Here is a 24,360-nt window from a genome sequence, read left to right as displayed (position 1 = left end):
GTAATTGTTATAAATTCATCTTATTTTACATCACACATGTACTTTTTCCCCAGGTTTGGTCAAGGCAAGTCTGCCATTTAGAGCTGAAGATGAAAACTATTCATTATGAACTTTCAATTCTTCCATCTCATTACATTAACAGCTTTATATTTGAAAAGAGAAAATAACCTAGAAGTTCCCTATCCCTAAAGCAATAACCTAAGGTCAGTACTAAACAAAGTCCCTGCTTATTCCCCGCTGGCTCCACCCTGACATTGTACACGGGACTCCGCTGAATCAGCAGCATTTCTGAACTCAATCAAGGACAGTAATTTACTGACTTCATCATCAATCAAAACAATGCGAGATACATAAGTACAACAGCGAGGCTTTAAGAATGAGGAGTCGGTTTATCAGTTTGCAGTCTGTGGAGAACATCCACTTTTTCCTGCTGTTGTAAATATCTGTGTCTCCCAACCATTTATCTGCCTTCCCTGCAAGCTTCTCTCTAGTTATTTTCAAAGGTCAGAAGGACAAATCCATCTATCTCACAGACGAAAAACAACACATCACAGACTGTCAGGAGGAAGATGCATCATTCACTCACTTCTAATTGAATGATACTTCCAGCAGCAATGGAGCTGAAACAAACACAAGGAGACGGAATACACTTTGTCCAGAAACATCATCGACACAGTATAATCAGACTGTATGAAATGAGTGCTCATTAAAAGGAGTTTAGTTATACAAAATGTTATTGAAGAAGATCATCATTATCTAATTTGCTGCAGTGCATTTATGTGCGGTTTGTTTCATGAAGTGAAAATATTGCAAATCTTAAAATTCATGTTTCTAATTAACACTTTAAAGAAAGTCTTGATCAAAAATAAGTGGAGCCTATAGTTTAGTTTAACCATCTAAATTCTGGCTATTGATAATATGATGATCACTGTCACGCTTCTCTTTTTTGCTTGTTCAGTCAATTCTGCTAACTCCGGCTTGAAGTCCAGTCGCTAAATCCCCTTTATCCTTCCAACCACCCATAGCCATCTACCCATTCTGAACTTTGGAAAAAGTCACCATGTACAGAAATAAAGAGCTATGGCACAGGAAACGCAAAAAGAAAAGATATACAGATGAACTTCAACTACAAGTTTATTTAAATTGCCCAGAGTAATTATGAAAGAGAAAGGAAAGTGATATTCTAAGAGGAGAGCAAAGAATTAATTAGTTAAAGAGGAGGAAAAAAGCTGATAAGCAAGGTAGTGAGAGGAACAGCAGAAGGAGGAGAGCTCTGAGAAGTGACTGTGAAGGGCAAAGTCAGACAGAAATTGCGCTATAACTTTACCTCCATAAAAATGTCTTCTGTGTTGGCTGAAAACGTGGTGGTCCGTGTAACTCCCTATGGACCGGGGCACCTAGCACTGTCAGCATTTACACGCAAAGTCTAATGTGAATATTAAACTTTATGTAGCAGCTGATTCTGAGCACAGCTCTCATTTTATCCACTACTTAACAAAAGTGGTGTTTTAAAGAACCCATATTATGAACAGTTACATGTTTTAAATTTTATTTTTCTACAGCAATAGGTTTACATGCTCTGATATTAAAAAAATACATTCTTTTTCATACTGTACTTGTGACACTGTTTTTCTCTCCTGTGATATTTTAAGGCCCCCCATCAAAAAAGTCCAGTAAACGGTGCAAAAAAGAAAAATCTACAAAGAGTGAGAGAAGTCTGCACCAAGTTAATATAATAATAATAACAATAATAATAATAATAATAATAATAATAATAATGATGATGATAAGTCTTATCTGCAGATGCACAATACTGCACGACACCTACTTTGTGTAAATCATTACATATTCAACTGGCATTTATAATTTATGGTTTATAGTTAAGTATTTAACATTTTATGGTTACAAGCAGAGGGTAGATACTGAAAGATCATGGTTACAATAGCAGAATTAATGTAGGGTATTCTGGGATAAGAAAGGGTGAGGAGTTCATTACAGCTCAGAATAGAGCCACTACTCCACATTGAAAGGAGCCAACTGAATTGGTTCAGGCATCTGACAAGGATGCCTCCTAAGTATGTCCTGGATGAGGCATTTTCAACATGTCCTACGGGGAGGGGGTCCTGGGGCAGTCCAAGAACAAGCCGGAGAAATTATTTCTCAGCTGGTGTGGAAAGACCTCAGTGCTTCCCCAGAAATCTAGAAGTGTCCGAGGAGAGGGAGGTCTGGACATCTCTGCTTAGACTGCTGCCCCAGTAACCCGGATGCAAATAAAAGGTAATTGTGTTATAAGCAATCATAACAATAATGGATGGACTGGTGCTTATAGAGCACGTTTCTATTCTACTTGAGCACAACGTGCTTTGTACAACATGCCTCATTCACCCATTCATACAAGCAACTTTTTTCTTCATATGCACCTTCTATTTAACAGTCACACACTCCAATGAACACACTGCAGAGTAACTTGAGGGTCAGCATCTTGCACAAGAATACTTTGGCATGCAGAGTAGAACAGCCAGTCAACCAACCTTCCAATTAATAGATGGATGGATGAATGGACGGGTCAGCTGATGGGCCAAAGCCAACATTACATAATGATAGTACATGGGAATATCAGATAATAATCCGATTAGAATTTTAGATTATGAGCTATATGCTAACATTAAGGATTTTCCTGTTATTGGGAAGACATTAACATCCAAATTTAAAGTAATCGACTGGGTCTTTAGTTCCTCAGGAGTATTATGTTTGAGATGATGACTAGTTGGGATGGACTTCAACTTTTGGACCTCTCCATACCTGTATGTGCATGATCAAATGTGCTATAGAATGAGCACAATAACTAAATATGGAGCAAATTGCTAGTGCACTTTTGTTAAAAGGTTGCTAAATTGGTTGTTAAATTCAGCTGCTTCCAGAATCTGTGATGCTAAAAAACAGGAGTGGAAAACCTTAAAGGTGCCTTTTAAACAGAGGTTGGCAAAAAAAGCCTGGAGCCTTATAACTACATGCAACCTTACAGACATGATAAACTACAGTTTTTAACAACTCGTGCCGCGATGAGACTGTTGTGTGCCATAATTGTTGAGTTGTTGGTCTTCCTAGAGGTGCTAGAAGGGTTGATTTTGATGCTTCTGGACAGTGACAGGATGCTGAGTTCCCTGTTTTTAGTCTTAATTTTAAACTAAGACTTTAGCCTTTAGCTTCATGTAAAGTGCATTTACATGAGACAACAAGGCAAAAGCAAAAGCAAATACAATACTGAATAAACTTGTACAACATGTGCTCCAAGTGATTAGAGAGGAATAATAATATTTTTGGAGCAATCACCTTGGCCGTAGGTGGAGGAGGTGGAATAACTACTCATTCTCTGTCACTAGCTCTATTAGAAGCACTCAAGAAAGCCAGTGGGCCCACTTAGCGGTGCAATAAATACTCTGAGAGCTGAGGGACAGTGTAGAAAGAGAGAACGAGAGAGGGGAAAATGAGTGAGACATAAAGGAGAGCTGCTAAAGAGATGAGAAAGAATACAAAGATTGGTTGTTAGAAGTCAGAACGGGGGAAACAGGGCGAGAGCAGAAGGAAGAAACTGTTATGAAATGAAAAGATTTAAGTAAAAATATTCAGAGTGACAGAAGAAAAAAAAACAAGTAAATCTCTAGACATACTCTCAAGTAGATTACTCTTAAAGAGACCCCAGTTGTATCACATATTTAATCTTTCCCCTCCCCTTACCTCTTCCTTATTCTTCTGTGAGATGGGAATAGGTCATGGCTGCCAGCAGCTGGTTTTGCAAACAACGGGGCGACATGGCTAACGTAGCTCAGAGGATTGTTTCCTCCCATTTCTGTTTTGTCTGGACAACCATTCGCATGAATTATGACCCAGCCACTAGCAGGACACAGCAAACATATGCTAGCTGATTGTCTCATGAATTCACGCCGCACCTCACTGCCCACCATCCATTGTGCCGTCTGTAGTCAAGTAACAACAACAAAGAGCCCTTCCTGCCAGGCCTGTTTCAGGTCCCTGTGGTGATGACCAACAAAAGACGAGTATAATGTGATTTGTTACTGTGATATTTGCTGCAATTAAAGCTGTCGTTGGAGATTTAGATCCATGTTGGTGAGGGATTTAAGCTGGTTTAGTCACTGGAAATTTACTCAGATTCAATTCGTAGAAAAACGGATTGGCGTGTCCATTTAAAAATAAAACTTCAAAGTTACAAAGCAGGTAATAACCCTCGTTTAAATCTAAACCAGAGGTACAACACAACCAAACACAACAAACTCTTCTGAAACCCTCCACTTCACCTTACATGAAAAAAAATGTAACTACACCTCACAACGACACAACTTTGGTGACAAAACTGCAGAGCAACGCAGGCAGAAGCATGACACCTAGTTTATGCTCACAATTGTTACCCTGTATACAGCTTAAAAAGACTTTCTAGGGAAAACTTGCCTCCCAACTTTTACTCCTGCACCAGAGCTGGTGCAGAGCTTTCTTCTGAATGGTAACACCTTCATTTTAAGACTGCAGCAAGTCCAGTGCCTCAAGCACCAGCATATATAGATACGATGCTGTGGTAATGTCACGTTTGGTGTGACATTACCAGTGCAGAGACCATAAGCTACATTTAAATGTTGTAGGCAAGTATACATTAGCACTCCAGGTCGAAAGTTTAAGAAATACTAGTCAGAGCAAATTTGGTTGAAGTCTAGTTAGTGAAAAATGGAAAATGGCAGATGCCTTGATGTGTAAATAGATGTGCGTAATAAAGTTGTTCCCTAATACTTTAAGTGTCACTAGAATCTTCGTGTCATCAGATGTTTGTCTCCTCCATGCACCTTGGAAATAGGTGGAGTAGTGCCAAAAAATTGTTGCTTTCGATGCCTTGATGTGAGCTCCACTCTGTTTTCCAGATCATTTGGTCCTATTTTAAAGAGGGTTTTCCATGTCCTTTTAAAAAATTTTTTTAGTTGTTCTTAGTTACTACTACTAGTATTATTATTATTATTATTATTATTATTATTATTATCATTAATATTATTATTATTATTATTATTATTACAGTCCTGGAGGAGACACAAAAGCCTTCAGGGTTGCATCCAAAAGGCCATTTGCCATAAAAATCTGACCTTAAATTTTCTTATTTATACTCCTTTTCCCCACTTATTTGGGAAAATCCTACTGAGGTTGGAAGTATAGCCAAGATGGCAGTATACAAAGCTGAAAACTAAAACACTACGCCAGAATGAACTACAATGAACTCATATTACAAGGTTAAAATAAGGCTAATCGCAGGAGCAGTAGTAATGGCAATAAAAGCAGCTGCTTCCCATAAAATTTACAATGGTTCTGAATTTAGCCAAGGATACTGGACTCATCAATTTAACCTCAAAACAAGCAGGGTCCCTGAAAACAAGCATTAGCATCCAAACCTTGTTCAGGTATTCTCAGGGCATAGATTTAAGCGAGAGAACTGGAGCACAAATGAGTGGAACCAAAATTAAACCTACTTCAAGGGGAGACTTGTTTAATTCTATTTGCAGACTATTAAAGGTGGCTGCTGCAGTCTCTCTTCCCAGCCTCCATGTGTACATTAGTGATAACTAATGCACTGTACGTCTAGTAATCTCATATGTCTGCAAACTGCCAATGCCTAAATTAATGTACTTAATCAAATAACTGCCAACATTAGCAGATAAAGCACAGAAGAAGTGTTGGCACATCCATTTAACCAGACACGAGGCGTTATAAAAGGGCGACTGGATTCCATGTTTGGCAGCAAGGAGGACTCCTCTTCTGGGACACTGTACTTCTAATATTTACAGCATGTACACAAAACGACTGTGGACATCCTTCTCTGGCCTAAGCTAAACAAGCAATAAGGACCTTTCTTTGTTTACTTGCAGCTTTTGATATTTTGTGCACACATACCAGACAAAGCTCACACCCCTCTGTGTAATCTCTGCTCTCCAACTCTGAGGCCAAGCTAATTACCTGAATTAAAGCGGGTTAGAGTTGTTATGCAAGCCGCTACAGAATTAGCCTCGTGGGAAAGTAAATACTCGCACTTAGTCCCAATTTACATATTAAAAATTATTTATTTTAAACTGAAAGACCGCTACATAAAACAGTAAAGAAAAAAGGATATAAACAACAGTCCTCTTTGAGTAACAAATTACTGCTTTAAAAAAAAATCCTCCAGTTTTTACACAGGTGTGTGCCGTTACCTTTGATTCTTGTTGACTAGGCACAGTAGCCTGTGGTCGGTGAAGGTCCCGGTTTTGAGGTTCGTTCTCCTTTTCGCTTATTTCTGTCATTTTTTTATTTTAAAAAAAATCTTCCTTCCTCAGCAAAACTCAACCAACTGGCAAGTCCACGGCGACAGAGGAATCTGGAAACTACGCATGCAGAGGTGCAAACATCCCTACGGTCTCTCGTGCAGCACCCCTGGACGAATTCTGACTGCTAACTTATCGACAGCATCCATCTAGGAATGCGCTTTAAAGCTGTCTCCGTCCTTTTTTTCGCTCTGAAGACGCGGTGGGAAAAATATCCAACAGCTGCAACCAGCCGGTTCGTCCACTTCCCTCCGCCGCCTCTCTCCTCTCTCTCACACCGGCCAGTTTTTCTCCGCTCGCTCGCTCACTCGCACACGCGCTCCTACAACAACTTTGATTTCACCGTCACAAGTGTTCCGCTCGTCCTGATTGGTCGAGACCAACGAAACTACGCCAAAAGCAGCAGAGGAGCTGAATTCTATAGGCTGGAAAATGATGATGATGAAGGGGCAGTACCAGATTCAGGTGAGAGCTGTTGAATTCTCCTTATAAGCATCGTATTTAGATATTCAGCGTCTATGTTGTTGTTAGGCTTTTGCTTACAGTGAAGAGTAAGGGCCAATAAAATTGTGTAAATGTCTTGAATGGCCGCTCAACAGTGGAATGATGTGTTTCGACAGCTTATTTTACTTAAATGAAAGATTTCTTAGCTGACTGTGTTTATAAAAAGTGGTTTTATTATTTGGAGTTAAACTTTGTCAACTTTGACTTGTTTAAATTTGCTCCAGCAAACAGTAGATTACTTCCACAATATTGCACCAGGCAGACAATTCCAATATATCCCATATAAAAATAGCGTGATTATGTTGTTGATGTTTAAGTGTGGTGCGATGCTAATACACTTCTCCTGATGCACAGGATATTGGTTGCAAGCCTGCAAATTTAATATTATTACTTCATTAGTGAAATTAAACTTCTTCCCCCACTGAAAACGGCTGCATACAATATGATCTCATTCAGTTTCCTGAAAGCAAGACTGCATTCACTACTGGGGCAATATGCAGGGGTTGATGAAAAATGAAAGGCAATAAGGCTGAATCTCGTCCAATAGAATGTTTATTTGTACATCACAAGAATAATGCTTATAGCTAAGTGGACACTTAAGTAGTATAGTTATGGGCAGAAATCTGTGCCATCAGAAACTGAATTTGAATTCAAATTAGACTAATTCAAATTCAGTTTTCAAAAGCTTTCATTCAAGTTACAATTCAGATTCAATCCGAGTAATTCAAATTCAAATTTAACTTATTCAAATTCAGTTTCTGATGGCACAGATTTCTGCCCATAGGTATGGAGGCAAATACAACCGTGTTTATAAAAGGTTTGCACTTTTTGTGAGCAGGTGTCTGCACATGCGTATGGATACAAATCAGCAAATTATCTGATGCATACCCATGACTGATTTATCTTGCACTTGCATACTATTCTAATACCAAGTAATTTCTCATAAATATGTACAAGTATTTGATTTTATAGATTTTATCTTATGTATTTAAAATTAAAGTCTAATTAAAAAAAATTGAAATGAACAAGAAGAAAAAAAGAGTATATTTTAAAACAATACAATACTATATGCGTAGACAATTCACAACGAGCACCAGCAGCAAAGCACAGGTGGCTGATTCAGCACCAAGGACAGCTCCTCCCCTCTCTTGCCTGCCTCTGTGTGTGTGTGTGTGTGTGTGTTTGTCACTTATTATCAGCCTTACATGTGAAACTGTCTGGTTTCATAGTCGACAAGTTCTTTTCATTCCAATAATAGAACTTCTCTTATCATGCAAGGTTGTTTGTGTTTGTTGCAACAACCTGTATACAGCGTGTAATGTATTCCATAAAAACAAGCTAATTATAGAAAGGACTCAGAACAAAGCAGTGGCACCGACTGCTAATGATTCATTAATATTTAGATACTATACTGAAAACTAAACACTTTGACAATGAGCATAGAGGAAACATATCACGCTGTGATGATGCTCTGTCTAGTTTTATTTATGTGCACACTTAAAAATATACACAATGAAATGTTTTTATACAACATTTTCTACCTATCCATCTATCTTCACCAAAATATTCTCTCTGAGGCAGATGATGTTTGTACACCATGTCCCAGTTTTTTTTAGTGGCAGTTGTCTGAAATAATCATAGCTGGCCTTGAGCAGTTTAACAGTACACTGACAGAGCCTGTCTTTCTCCATTTCTGCTACAATGTTGTGTTATTTTGGAGCAGGAAATTATGTAAATTGAAGACCATATTATCTTATCTTAAATGCATGAAAAAGCTGATAAGGACTCTCAAGGGCTCCTCTGGGTAACTGTGTGTGTGGTATAGAGCTAGTATCGGCTCTAGAAAGGAACAGAGTGAGGTTATGACCTTCGTGCATACATTTTAATACTTCATAGGTATATGTAACCATTTCCTTATGATTAGGATTATTTTTTTGCCCTTTTACATGTCACAGAACTCATCTGTACTTTTTATCTATTTCTTGCTTTGCAAATATCATCAGCTGAGCATCAGATAAGTATGTACAACTAAATGTCCACATTTGTATGCATGTTTTTGCTACATTTATTAGCCACTGAAAACACTTGGTTGCCAAATAATTATTATTAGACAAAGGTGATGTCCTTTGCTGTCATGTCATGGCAGGATTCTTGCCGATATCTATTTTGGAGCATCATCTTTTAATATTTGCTTAAGGAAGTACTTTTTCGCTCTACTTATGATACTCTATCTTCCATATGCTTACTGATTCTCTGTCTCTCAGCGTGTATGTTTGATGTCTAATTCAGGTTTAAAGGTAAATATGTGTTTGATTACAAGCCTTGATTTAGCAAAAAATAAAAAATAAAATAAATCCTTATCACATGTGAAGTTTGCTCAAAGCAGATATTCCAGAAGGACCAACAGCGTGCATTGGCAACAGAAGAAAAAAGCAAAATAAAATATTTTACACATGTTGTTTCTTCACTCTTTCTTCTTTTCCCTGCAGTTCCAGGTGTCTTACTCCATTTTCACGACTGTCATCTAAAATGCTCTGCACAGTGCACCAGTCTTTTTACGTCATCTTGTGTATATGAATGTGTGCATTTGTACTGTATGTGTGCGAAGAAGAGCTGCAAGAAGCAAGAGAAGGGGATTAGGGCCCAGTCTCTAGAAGGCACATGACCTGATATGCCTCTATTTAATCTCCCCATCCATTCAAATTAGCATAACCCTATTTTCTCTTTTGCTTCCCCTCTATCTAGCCTCTCTTCCTTCTCCTCTCCCATTTTTAAATCTGTCAATCCGCACACTCCCTCTCATTTCCAAATTATCATTCGTCATCTATGCCAACTTTGATTCTCATCTGTTTCCAGGAGAAAAACAGTATTTTCCCAGCAGGCAGTCTGGAGAGACAGCTGACTTCAGCTGCTTCCCAGCACTGGGTGGCCAGACAGTTTTGGTTTTGCTCTGAAATGCTTCAGTTGGGCTCTGCTTGGGCTGTGTTCGTTGCCTCCAGCAGCTTGTGGTGCCATTTAGCCACCAATAAGTACAATTTATTCCATATAGTAAGAAACAGATGAAGAACTGGATTGGTTTTAGTTGGGGTTCTCATTCTCCTATCACTGACTTTGTGTTAATCTGTATTTAGCCTGTTCTTCTCCCTCTGTCTTTATCAGGTCATTGCTAGCTCCCTGTTTTAGATTAAAGATTTGTTAGGTACGTTTTCAGTTAAAGCACCTTTTCTTGTAACACCTACCACTCCACCTTGTTTTTTATCTGCTCTTCAATCCACTTTATGGACTTTATTGAACTCATGGATAATAATGTCAACATTATCATAATCCTCAGGAGGATTACTGTAAGTTTGCTGGGTTGCTGTCATTGTAAAGCACAATCAAAATTCTTTAGTCATTGTCCTTATATGCCATTATTGGAAGATTATGCTGCATATGACCTTCCTGATGCAAGTTTTATCTTTCTATCATCAGACCCTCGACTTCAAAAGAATGCACACATTGCTCAGGCCGGGGGGGTTTCTCTGTATGTGGCCAACAGATTTTATTAAGCATTAAACAAGCATTATACCCCAGAATTCATCTGGGTAACATTGAGTTGTAATGAATGCATTAGTCATCTGCTGACCTTGTCAGCTAAAACATTTTTATTGGTCTCAGAAGCAAAAAGAACTTAAATTTTGAAAAAGTGATATACACTTACCAGCCTCTATATTAAGTACTGCTTGACGATGCAAATATCCAACCAGCCACTGGATGCATCAATGTATGGGTCAGCTGTGGCTCAAGTAAGTAAGGTTTATTTACATAGTGCTTTTCAAAGACATAAAAGTCACAAAGTTCTGTATGAATATATGAGTGATTGGGTGAATTAAACTTGTAGTAGAAGGTGCTTTGATTGCTTACCTGAGTTAAAATGTGGAGTAAAAGTACCAGTTCATTCACCATTCTTTCATGTAGACATGGTCGAGATAACCTGGTGAAGTTCAAACACATCATGAATCTGCAGCAGCTGTGCAATGCCATCATGTCAGTGTAGACCAAAAGATGAATTATCATTGTCACCCACTTGCATCCATTATACACCCACAGTTTTTGAACGCTGCTTCTAGCTTCAAAACCAAGGAATCACACAAGATAAATGCAACATAAATATCTATTTTATCACTCTGTCTGATCCATGTCATATTAAAGAAATCAAATATGATTATAAGAATAAATAATTTGATTGAACTACATTGTGTATTTGTTCAGCTGCACTTCAGTTCAGTCATACTGAAGTCTGTTTATTTGTCTTCTCAGCAGCAAAAGCGTATTGCATATTGAAAGAAGAAAAGCTGTATAAAGCCTTTAAATAAAGCCTTAAATGAAGCAACAGAAAACCTGATAGATTGTCTCAAATAAGCATCCCATTTAGGTCCTAGTCACGGAAGGGAAAAATATGTCAACAACTGTGAGGGACCACAAAAAAACAGTGGCTGGTGACTGACTGCAGGGATTTTTTTCTGATCTTTTTCTGATGATCACTATCCCAGTCTGTCACAAGGCTAACACATAGAGACAGACAAATATTTAAATCCACATTAATACCTTTACCCGGTTTAGAAACACCAAGATAACTCCATGCATTACTTTGGATTGTAGGACAAAGCCAGAGTACCTGGAGAGAACCCAGACACGGGGAGAACATGCAAACTCCTCACAGAAAGGCTCAAGGCTGGATTCAAATCCAGGACCTTCTTACTGTGAAATGGCAGTACTAACCACTGCATCGCCTTGTGGCCCTAATATAAATATAGAAAGAAAGTATCTCTAGTTCCTTTGGGTCTGTTTGTTCCTTTAAATGAAACCTTACCACTGTGAGTGTGACAATTATAAAAGCGATGACAGTCATAGGATTGAAATGCTAAATTCGTTGATCAGACTAAGCATAGATTAACAGACACTTTCAGCAGTTACATAGCAAAGTCTGAGAGTATCTGCCAGCCTGTGCAGGTCACTAAGGACAGTCACATGTTATCTCGTGTGCTGCACACAGTGCAAATCTCTTTGCTGCCAACACAGCCTGAGAGCAGACATAGCTATCACAACACAAACTTACTTCTTGGAAACTAAACTAATCTCTAAGAGATGCTGTAGTTTTAAATGGTTTTGTGTAATGGGAAGTATGTAGGACTTGGTATCTTTAGAAAACTGCTCACAGAATAAAAACATGTCATGCAGCTCTAAAGGTTCTCTGTGAAGAGATGGAAATAACAATGCTGGACACTGTAGCACAAAAAGTTGCCAAGTGCAACAAGCTTTGGAAGATTATTAAGAATCTGAATAGCCTGCAATAAGAAAATAGGAGACAAGTTGCATATTTCAGTTGTCTCATGAGGCCAACTCAGCCTTGAAACCACTGAGTAAAAAACTGTGTTATTTTAAAGATCATTTTCTATTTAAATGAGAAAGCTTAATTTAAAGTCTTTGATGTAATGAACAACCTCAGATCCCTGCTGTATCTGGGTCAAATGTTAACCTACTAATTCCTGATAGGAGACAAATCTCTTTCATGATATAACAAGCAAACGTTTGCTCATGTGTGAAACAGCCTTGTTTTTTTATTTATCACTTTGAAGAGTTTTTCATTGCTAGCTTGATCCACATGGAATACGTGGCCCACTTTTTCTGTGTGGATTTTTTTTTTTTTTGCCTTTGTTTGTAGCGGATCTATTTCCTTTCTTTTATTCCAACTTCATGTGTGGTTCTCTATTTTCATTCTATTTACAAAGTGACAGTATTTAATGACAATGTGAAAACACAGAGTCCCCAGTGTTTGCTCTACCAGGTCAGGTGTGAACTATGAAATTTATAAAAGTGTGAGCCATCATGAAAAAAAAGGATCCAAGTGAGGCTTTCGGGGTGAGAGAGTAGCGATGGTGAAATGAGAGAAGAAACCAACTCAAGTGTAGAGAATGAAATCTTATTTTATTCAAAATGATCGCACTGTAGATGCGGTCCTCTAAAAAAAATTTTTTTTATATAAATATAAAGAAAGAGATGTCAAACTGCTAAAAACAGTATGATTTATTTATACACCACAACTGTCATGAGGTTACAAGGAATGTGTCATTTTCCCCTCCAGTAAAAAGCTGCTGTGAACATCACTGCGACACTATTGAGGTAACTGACTGTAAGATGAAAGACTCACACTCATCCTTTCTTGTGTTACGAGGCAGAAGCAAACAGACATGGTGACAGGTGGAGAAAACGCAGACCTGTCTTTAACTACGGTATAATTTAATAACAATTTTAGAAGTTATTAACAACAAGAAATTAAATTGTCTGACCGTAATCTGATTATGTGAAAATGATTCTGACCTAATTGGAGCAAGAAAGCATATTACCTGCTGAGTAACACAGCTCACTACAAGCTCAGGGAGCAGGACATGAAAAAGAAATGAACGGCCATTACATGATGGCTGTGAGATAAACATACAGCTTCCTTACATGTTGAAGTATTTATTATAAAGAACTCTATATTATCTACAATTTGACCTAATGTGTTGACAGTGGTGAAAAGACAGGGGATCAAATATAATTCAAACCCAATTCTGCCCGAGGTTTATATCTGATGAAAGTCATCAATTTGATGGTAAACCATCAAATATTTGGTTTTTATTTCACCAAAAAAATGTGAAATGCTCTCCCTCCTGGGAACCGTAGGGCTTGCAACAAAAATGTAAATCCAATGTGGTACATTTACTATTGTAAACAGTTGTTTCTTGACAACTGAGTTCCTATACTCATAGTCAGTTAACTGAACAAACTCCTGGCCAGAGGGGATGTTGGCATCATTGTAAAGAAGCAGACAAGGCTGGTCAAATAATCATCATCATAATTGTATTTAGAAACCAGTTTCAGTACTTCAGCTTCAAATGTTTCAATTGGTGCTTTTTGTTGCTTTGAAAGTGGTGATGGAGAAGTATTGAGAATGTCAGAAGAAGCTGCACTGTGTCTTTGTGGATCTAGAGAAAGCATATGATAGGATCCCAAGAGTGAAGCTGCATGAGAAAGTCAGAGTGGCAGAGAAATATGTGAGGTTGGTACAGGACATGTATGAGGACAGCGAGACAGGGTGAGGTAAGAGCGATGGATGGGTTCAAGGTGGGGTTGGGATTACATCAGAGGTCGGTTCTGAGAACCTTATTGTTTACAGTGCTGAAGGACAGGTTGGCAGATGAGGTCAGGCAGGAGTCTCCGAGGACTATGATGTTTGCAGAGAAATGAAAGTCCATACAGAATGCATGTGTGTGAATGAGAGGAAGACGCATAGAAAGGCGAGCATGCAGGCAGTAGAGATAGTGAAGGTCAAATGGGGTCAACCATCCAGAGCAATGGACAGTGTGCAATAGAGGTAAGAAGTGCATGTAAGCAGGGTGGAGTGTCAGGGGTGATTTGTTTCAGAAGGATAGCAGCAAGAGAGAAAGGGAAGGTTTATAAGATGGTAGTGAGACCATAGATGTATGGTTTAGTGACGGTGGCGCTAACAAGAAGACAAAGTTTGAAGACAAGGTTGAGATGGTTTGGACATGTGCAGAAGAGGGGTAGTGGATATACTGGACAAATGATAGATTGAATATGGAGCGGCCAAGAAATGAAAAAATCAGAGAAGGTTCATGGATGCACTGAAGGAGGATATGCAGAGGGCTTTTGTGATAGAAGAGGATGCTAAGGACAGAGTGAGACAGAGGCAGATCATCCACGGTGGTGATCCCTAAAGGGGGGAGAAGAAGAAGAAGATGTGACATACAAAACTAGATTCAATTGCTGAAGCTGCATAGGAATAATTCGCTAAACAAATGTGGCAACTATATTTAGCTTCACAGGCAGTTCTACTGTGCCAAACACTGTCTCTTCACAGACTGCTGTTGCCTAAAAATTTACTCTATTTACTCTATGCCAATAATTACATGTGTTTTTCTTTCCCTGTGAGACCCAGCTCAAAATTCAGCCCATTATGAAAGCTATTTTGTTTGGTCATTACAGCTTTAAGGCTGAGGGTTCAAGAAAACGTTTTAGAGGTGTGGAATGAAAGTGTTTACTCTGTGTGTGTGTGTGTGTGTGTGTGTGTGTGTGTGTGTGTGTGTGTGTGTGTGTGTGTGTGTGTGTGTGTGTGTCAACAGTAGCAAAATGTCATTTGCTCATACTGAGTAAGGTCATAACTAAGTGAAAATTTATCACGTCCACAATTACACCCACTCGGTTTCTTACTTTGGATAATGATGTAAACTCCATTTTGCATTTTGAGGGGATGTTGGCAGTGGAAGGTAGGAGTCTTTATCATTTTAGCCATGAGTCTGATAAATGCTGGCAGAAGACATTATGAGATGCAAACACAACAGCTTTTTAAATTACATGATGTACTTGCTGTGTACCTAAAAAGCACCACTAACTGTAGGTAACACAAGCTTTTGGTATCACTATGTTAGTGAAAAGTTATAAACGTCATTTTAACTGGAGAGAGTCTTAAATTTTAGCAATATTTTCTTTCTCATGAGAGCAAAATATAACTAATATGATAGACTTTCAAAAGATGTCTTCTTGTAAAGTTGATCTGAACTCACTCTGGAGCAGGACACACATTACATTATGCGTCTGCAGTGCACAGCAATAGAGTAACTGAAAAAAAAAAACATTGTCAGCAGCAGTGATTCTGTGAGCGAGTCGGGGAGGAGATGGCTAAAGAAAAGGCTAGGTGGAGAGGATAGGCAGCTGGCCAGAATGACACTGAGATTTGTGTTCAACATGCCAAAAAGTATTGGCACTGCCACTCGCTGACTCACACCCCAGCCTCACTGGGAGTATAGAGACAATAGACTCCCAAACAAGTGGTGTAAGGGCCAAGTGACCCACTCTGACACAAATACCTGCCTTTTAGTTTAAACAGGTGCCCACAGCTCTTTTGGTTTTGAGAAAGAGAGAGAGATAGAGAGAAATAATGCTGCATATAAACATTTGCTTAATTAATTTATTAGACCACCTGTAATAAAAACAGGAAATGCAAACACTTTCAGGAGTTTGTGAACATTTGTGTTCAGAACTAAGACATATATTGCTATTTATTAAACAAAAAACAATATGAATTCACGTGTTGATACCCAAATTTGAGACGGCACACTGGACTTCAAGCACAACATTTAGCCAGTAAAACTAGTTCATCTATTCAGAAATGCAAGTATCTTACTAAAAAAAAATTAATGTGCTTTACCATTTTTTTTTAGGATTTTTGTAAAACAGTAAATTTGAACATTTGTGGTTACCGATAATGATTAGATTTTAGTATTAGAGCCTTAGTATGTGTTCAGCACATAGTATAGGATTAACCATCACAGAAACATTAAAATTTTCATTTGGGGCTGATGTGATATAAGCCTTACACTGAGTGGTGGGTTCTTTGACCCAGCACTTTGGGTTTTGCTGTTCTTAATCCTTTCTTAAGAGTTTTCTTATTTGTGATTTGTGTAGTTGTGTTTCTGGATTATCCATTTTGGGGGTTTTTAGTGTTATCATCAGTTTTGGTCAAGTTACTTGAAAAAAGTAATCAGTTACTAATTACTGATTACTTCCCCCAAAAAGTAATCCCGTTACTTTACTGATTACTTATTTTCAAAAGTAATTAATTACTTAGTTACTTAGTTACTTTTTAAAAACACGATTTACAACCTGAATAGGTGATAAAGTGATAGATCTTTCAGCCCAATTCTACTTTTTCTGCATAATCCATCATACAAAATGTAATCAAATGGAAACGTCTCTTTTTAAAACTTTAAATCTTTTAACTTTATGCATCAAGCAAAAACTTAATTATATGCAACATTCTCTGACTGGAAGAAATTTGTTTAACATTTAAACCTATTTTCTGCACATTCCAGCACATAAAATAAAATATTTTTTTGTGTTTACATTCACTCTTTCAAATAGATGCAAGTAAAACACAGCAGAAAATAAATAAAATCAAAGACTCTGCAGTCCTGTTGCTCTATTTTCACCTGTAAAGCAGGACTGGGGTAGGCGGAGGCTTACCCTGTTGCAGGTGTGCCGCGGCGGTCAGTGGAAGAATCCGCGAGTTTCTCTGTGAGTTTCACATTACGTCATAGCGCACTCGCTGCTTGCTTGGAAATTTAGGGGTTTTTTTCGCTGTAAAAAGAAGTTTTCTTCCCACGCACAATGGACACTAATGTTTTTGTCACTTTTTATGGAATCAAACTCAAAGTAAGGTCAGTACTTCCACGCTTTAAACGCTGCACGCTCATACTCTTTCCGCACTCGATATATTATCCATTGTTGATCTGCAGACAGCTGTTGTCATGAACGTCGCACTCGCTTACGTCACTATCATGAGACATTCTCGCAAAAAATCACGGTTTTAGTAACGCAGTAACGCAGCGTTCCTACGTGAAAGTAACGGTAATCTAATTACCGTTTTTGCAATAGTAATCCCTTACATTACTCGTTACTTGAAAAAAGTAATCAGATGCCCATCTCTGGTTATCATAAAATAGATTTAAGTCCTTGAGGCTACATTGTGTTTTACCTGCTCTCTGTTCCCTGTCAAGTCTTAGTGTCTCCTTGTGGTGTTTTTCTGTCTTGTTACTTCCGGTTTTTATTTTGATAGTCATTTGTCTCCGGTGCCATGTTTTAGTTTTACCTCACCATGTCTTGTTATCTGATTTAGTTCAGCTGTGTCTCTGAGATGTCTCCACTCTTCCCTAATTGCTATTCTGTGTATGCAGAATTGCTGTCTCCCTTTGTCTTATTGTTTGTTAGGCTTCTTTGGATTCTGCAATTAATTTTCTGCTATGGACTGAATAGTCCAGCTAAATAAATGTTGATTTTGTTTGTTTGTTTATTGCGTTTTGCCTCAGAAGTCTACATTTAGGTCCTCTTCTGCCACTCATGACAGCATAGACTAGTATTACAGTCACTTAACTAAGTCATATGCATATTTCATCCTGATTTCTCACTGTAAACAGCTCTTTAAAAAGGGAAACCACACAGTGAAATGCTTAGTGACACGGTGGCTATGAACTGTAGGTGTACCTTCACTTCCTTCCTTTTTGCTGATGTTTCACAAGCGACACAGTTTTACAGCCGCTTACTTCAGTTTGCCTCAGCATTACTTGAAAACTTGATGCAGTTAGGGAAAATTTCCTCAGCACAGCATTTTAAAAAGACCTGCAAAGCTACACAACCATAAATTTTTCCCTCAAAGCATGTTATGCCATGAAGGAAACGTCATTCTGCTCGCTGTTGTTTTTCGGTCAAAGCAAGAATGATTACTTTACTATCAGACGGAAAATGAAATTGTAAACTACTGATGAACTTGCATAAGCGGTTTGAATAATGGAATTCGCATCAACAAATTAATCCACAGCTTTCATGCTTCAGCTGCAGCAACTTGCCTAAGAAAAGCGGTTAAATTCAATTTCACTTGCAGCCCATTCAGTTACCATTTCTCAACAGAACAATTAATATTCAGTGATGCTGATCTACATGTCTGCACACACAAATATGTTAATTACTGGCACAGTGAAACCACTGCAACATGGAGAAAAACTAAAAATATTCTTGATAAATATAAAACTCTTTTTTTTTTGGCGGGTTACGCTCAGTACTGATAAAATGATTCAGCCTATAAGCTGCTGCATACTCCAAACAGTATAATCTGGACTTTGTCTGCAGCTCTTATTGTGCTATAATAACATCCCTAGTTAAGGATGCAGCATAAATAAATCTCTCTCTTCTCCTCCATCTTTCCTTTGACTTCTTACTTCTTTTCACCCTCTTCTAACCCCTTCTCCTCCTCCAGTGCCTCCAAAAGCTGACTGTGTGCAGCTATAAAGCTTAACTAACTGGCAAATGACTGCCTCCCTCTTGCTTGCTTATCTACAGGATAAGCTGGGAGGTTATTTCCATGCTATACAGCTCATCAACAGTCATGAACTGCAGCCCTTCCTTGTGTGCTTGAGGGTAAACCGCAGTTTGCTGAAGTCATCTCCCTAGCTGCACCTTGTGTGTCTTACACACCTGAAATTGAAGGAATCTGCTACAACTGGGAAGGAAAAAAAGTGATGCACAGTGATGCATAACAGCATGTGAGACAGATGAGCCTGGCTGCAGCACACGAAGACAGGCAAGGAGTCCAAAAGAAACCAAAAGTAGAGCCACTGAAGGAGAGAGGGATGGTGTAGGATGAGCTACAGGAAGAAACAAAACAGACGTGGGAACGCGAAAGGAGAGGAGAGTGAATTGGTAATCATATTATGTGGAACAGAATAATGGTGGAATTAGAAATGAAATTAATTAAGAGTCCTACAGGATCAGAGTGAAGAGAATCAGCAGAACATGAAATCTGGCCGGCATCCTTTCTGGGCTGCAAAGATTCTTAGCACCACAGGCTGCAATCAGCTACAGTGGCACTTTAAGCTTAATGTTACAGTAACATCAGAATGCTAACAATTGGCAGGTAATTCGTATCTTGTCGTTAAGCTTTTACCTGCTGGTGGTGCTGCAGAGTAAAAGAATAAAGCTCCAGGGGACACAAAATAGTATCTAATCATCCAGGTGGATTTTCCCGTGTCAGTGCAGCTAGCCAAACAACGAAACAACACTTAGTGCTTAAGAGACAGAGTGTCAAAGTGGACAGTGTATCCTCGGTTAAACATAAAACTCATTGTTGCAGCCAGGGACAGAACGAAAGTGATCCCCTTAAGCTAATTTTTAGTTTTAGTGTCCTTATACAGGGAGTGCAGAATTATTAGGCAAGTTGTATTTTTGAGGAATAATTTTATTATTGAACAACAACCATGTTCTCAATGAACCCAAAAAACTCATTAATATCAAAGCTGAATGGTTTTGGAAGTAGTTTTTAGTTTTAGCTATTTTAGGGGGATATCTGTGTGTGCAGGTGACTATTACTGTGCATAATTATTAGGCAACTTAACAAAAAACAAATATATACCCATTTCAATTATTTATTTTTACCAGTGAAACCAATATAACATCTCCACATTCACAAATATACATTTCTGACATTCAAAAACAAAACAAATCAGCGACCAATATAGCCACCTTTCTTTGCAAGGACACTCAAAAGCCTGCCATCCATGGATTCTGTCAGTGTTTTGATCTGTTCACCATCAACATTGCGTGCAGCAGCAACCACAGCCTCCCAGACACTGTTCAGAGAGGTGTACTGTTTTCCCTCCTTGTAAATCTCACATTTGATGATGGACCACAGGTTCTCAATGGGGTTCAGATCAGGTGAACAAGGAGGCCATGTCATTAGTTTTTCTTCTTTTATACCCTTTCTTGCCAGCCACGCTGTGGAGTACTTGACGCGGCGTGTGATGGAGCATTGTCCTGCATGAAAATCATGTTTTTCTTGAAGGATGCAGACTTCTTCCTGTACCACTGCTTGAAGAAGGTGTCTTCCAGAAACTGGCAGTAGGACTGGGAGTTGAGCTTGACTCCATCCTCAACCCGAAAAGGCCCCACAAGCTCATCTTTGATGATACCAGCCCAAACCAGTACTCCACCTCCACCTTGCTGGCGTCTGAGTCGGACTGGAGCTCTCTGCCCTTTACCAATCCAGCCACGGGCCCATCCATCTGGCCCATCAAGACTCACTCTCATTTCATCAGTCCATAAAACCTTAGAAAAATCAGTCTTGAGATATTTCTTGGCCCAGTCTTGACGTTTCAGCTTGTGTGTCTTGTTCAGTGGTGGTCGTCTTTCAGCCTTTCTTACCTTGGCCATGTCTCTGAGTATTGCACACCTTGTGCTTTTGGGCACTCCAGTGATGTTGCAGCTCTGAAATATGGCCAAACTGGTGGCAAGTGGCATCTTGGCAGCTGCACGCTTGACTTTTCCCAGTTCATGGGCAGTTATTTTGCGCCTTGGTTTTTCCACACGCTTCTTCCTGTTGACTATTTTGAATGAAACGCTTGATTGTTCGATGATCACGCTTCAGAAGCTTTGCAATTTTAAGACTGCTGCATCCCTCTGCAAGATATCTCACTATTTTTGACTTTTCTGAGCCTGTCAAGTCCTTCTTTTGACCCATTTTGCCAAAGGAAAGGAAGTTGCCTAATAATTATGCACACCTGATATAAGGTGTCGATGTCATTAGACCACACCCCTTCTCATTACAGAGATGCACATCACCTAATATGCTTAATTGGTAGTAGGCTTTCGAGCCTATACAGCTTGGAGTAAGACAACATACATGAAGAGGATGATGTGGACAAAATACTCATTTGCCTAATAATTCTGCACTCCCTGTATTCCCCTAAGTTATTGGTTCTGTTACTAGTTAGGTAAAATAAGCTAATGTAAGTCTATTGACCGCAACCAACCAACCAAGCCCGTGATGTAAAGTTCCAAACTTACAGAAGATGTCACTAAACATGTTTTTAAAACTTTGTGTATCTGGATTTGAGAAATAAGTGCTGAAAGTTAGTGTTACATCTTTGTCAGTTTTTGAGAGCAGGGCTCAGTGGTGTAAATGAGCATTTAAGCATATAGATATGGTCAGGATGACCTGCTAAGTTCAAACTGAGCATCAAAATGGGTAAGAAAGGTGATTCTAGTGACGTTAAATGTGGCATGGTTGACTTTTTCAGAAACTGCTGCTGAGATTTTTCCAAATAATAATCTCAAAGGAGAGAGAAGGGTATGCACAGTGAAGCCTCACCAAAATTTAAGAACAGAAGACTGGAAAAACATTGCGCTGTCTACCTCAGTGTCTAATATTTAGTTGGTAGGGTAAGAATCTAGTGTTAACAACATGAAAGCATGGATCCATTCTGCTTTGTATTAGTTGTTCAGGCTCCAGGTGTTTTGATGGTGTGGTGGATAGTTTCTTGTCACAATTTTGACTCCTTTAGTACAGATTAAGCATTTGTTAAACACCACAGCCTATCTGAGTATTGTCACTGACCACGTCTATCCCTTTATGACCACTCTCTACCGATCTTCTGATGGCTGCTTCCAGCAGGATAACACACCATGTCACAAAGCTCATATCATCTCAAACTGGTTTCTTGAACATGACGATGAGTTCAATGTACTCAAATGACCTCCACAGTCACCAGATCTCAATCTAATAGATCACCGTTGGGATGTGGTGAATAGGAGATTCACATCACAGATGTGCAACAAATCTGCAGTAACTTTCAGTAAGTTTCAGCACTTTGATGAATCAAATCACTTCATAATTTTGCTGATATTCTACAAAATCAATGAGACATATTCCTGTATGGACAGAAAAAATATCTTTTTAACCTTTGCCTCGCCTCATGTCTCAAATGACAACACATGAAACCAAGCTTGGCTTCAAACCTTTTAGCAAGCTGATCCTCTGAAACATTACCTCACTTTTCCTTGGGTTTGCTGACTGGGCTGTTTTTTGAAGGGTTTTTTTCCCCAGAAGCCAGTGCTAAACTGTATAGCTTCCACAAATTAATATGGTTATTTTATGATTTTAAAAAATGATTTAAAAAAAAGAATAAGAAAAAACGCTATTGTCAGCCATGTGCACCTTGATTGGCTTCACATTCCTGTCTATGTCCCCAGTGCCCCATCTGAAGGGCCCCAAAGCGAAGTCATCTGATCCTTTGTACTGTATATGTGGAAAGGATAAATGCAGGGTGTCATATGCAGCTAAGTACCCTACGACACCACAGCAGGAGGTTGCTTGAATGTCATTACTGCCAATGTGGTTTATCATGTCCTTGTGAATAATAAAGGAATCAAGTCATCCTGCTTTTGAGCTGCAGCACAGTCTGTTCCTCTTCTGTCTCAGCTTTCAAAGCACCTATTTGCATATTTTCTTCATGACTGCTAGGAATTTGACTTGTTTGTTTTTTTTATTTTGGCTTCAAAACTAAACAAAACCATGAGATGCATTTATTTTCACCTTATTTAATTCAGTATATGTAGAGACATGTTGTAGAGACAGTTTCCCGATAGCCTCAAACACAGTTTATACATTTAATGATGTGAATGAATGTATCATTTCATTTACACCAAAAGAGAAAACATCACCCTAAAACGATATGTTGAATGTGTGCCCTCATTATGGGAACAGTAGCCCAAAGCTGAACTCCTGTTTCAGCTTCTAAAGTGGCATTTTCAGCCAAAGTTTTTATAATCAACATTCTCATTTCTACCAAGCCATCTTTTCGCCATCCTCCAGCTGCGAGCTTCTCTCCATCCTCCCTTTGTAGCTCTTTGACTTGATATTCCCTGCCAACCTTTTGAAACTGCTGATCTGCCTTTTTTCTCCAGCACAGCTAATTTCTCTATTGTTGACCCTGTCACTCACACTTTCTGACTGCTTGGAATATATCCACATACTTCCTTCTCTTCCCATAATCCTCTCATCCTGTGCAAAGTCTTTTATCGTCTCTCGGGCACAAGCCCGATGTTGACTAAAGGTCCGTGTGATGTTACTGGAATATGTGTGTGAAGGTTCTCAGTCAGTTTTTCCAAGCTCCTTTGACTGCAATGTTACTGGAAGGTTTCAGAACTGGTCACGTGGCACATAATATTTATTTATATTTCTCCTCTATTAATTGATTACTTTGGCATGAATAATCCCATTCTTCAGTGCAATGTAGATACAAATTTAAAGTCCTGACAATTTCAAATTTTATAACAGAGTACTCAGCAACCCAACATTTTAGACTGCCCCATTTTTTAAAGTCTAATTTAGCTAACACATTTTTGAGCTGTGCTGGAAGTTTGCTACTATGGATGGTGATGTTGGCCTGACCACAACTTGATCACCTTGCTTTATGTGTAGCTGCATCATGACTCCATCATACTCCATCAGAAAATGGGTATATTGTGATTATAAAGAGACGGACATGGTCAGCAACAATACTCAGCTAGGCTGTGTTTAAGTAATGCTCAGTTGATAATAAGGGCCCAAAGTGTGCCAAGAAAATATTTCCCACGCATTACACCACAATCTTTTTCAGACCATTCACTGTAAACCCTAGAGACCAACAACTGTGCCACATTCAAAGTCCCTTAAGTCACCGTTCTTCCTCATTCTGATGCTCAGTTTGAACTTCAGCAGGCCATCTACATGCACAAGTTCATGGAGTTGAGCTACCATCTTATTGGTTGATTAGATATTTGCTTTACTAAGTACACCTCAGCTACTTGTTAAAGAGTATATGTCTTATGTCTAATAATTTCGCAAAGACAATACATACCACAGTGATACACAGATGTTGCTTTGAGTTAAAGGGTAACCAGGTATGTATCTGGTGCTACAAAGTCATACTTCTTTATAGCACCAAATCAAAAAACTACACCAACTCAATCTGGCACATCTGTACTGTTAGGTCTTAACACCTGTTAGTTTCTTAGAAAGATTACGTCAACACAAGTATTTTGTTGATGTTAAATATGACAGTATAAACATCTCTTAGTTCTGTCAATTTGGAGG

The 24,360-nt window shown here is 38.8% G+C and overlaps 1 protein-coding gene across 1 annotated transcript in view; it reads right to left on the bottom strand.

The window, feature by feature from the left end:
- Positions 1-6,659, bottom strand: part of LOC116327512 (SH3 and cysteine-rich domain-containing protein 2-like) — a 33,795-nt gene extending 27,136 nt beyond the window's left edge. The window contains exon 1 of the mRNA XM_031749136.2: positions 6,243-6,659. Within this exon, the coding sequence (XP_031604996.1) occupies positions 6,243-6,332 (90 nt within the window). The 5' untranslated portion in view covers positions 6,333-6,659. The remainder of the gene's footprint in view (positions 1-6,242) is intronic.
- Between the last annotated feature and the right edge of the window lie 17,701 nt (positions 6,660-24,360).

This window comes from Oreochromis aureus, linkage group 8 (assembly GCF_013358895.1).
Source record: "Oreochromis aureus strain Israel breed Guangdong linkage group 8, ZZ_aureus, whole genome shotgun sequence".
Lineage (NCBI taxonomy): Eukaryota > Metazoa > Chordata > Actinopteri > Cichliformes > Cichlidae > Oreochromis > Oreochromis aureus.
Note: the sequence above shows the minus strand (reverse complement) of the source record. Positions and strands in the feature narration are given on the sequence as shown.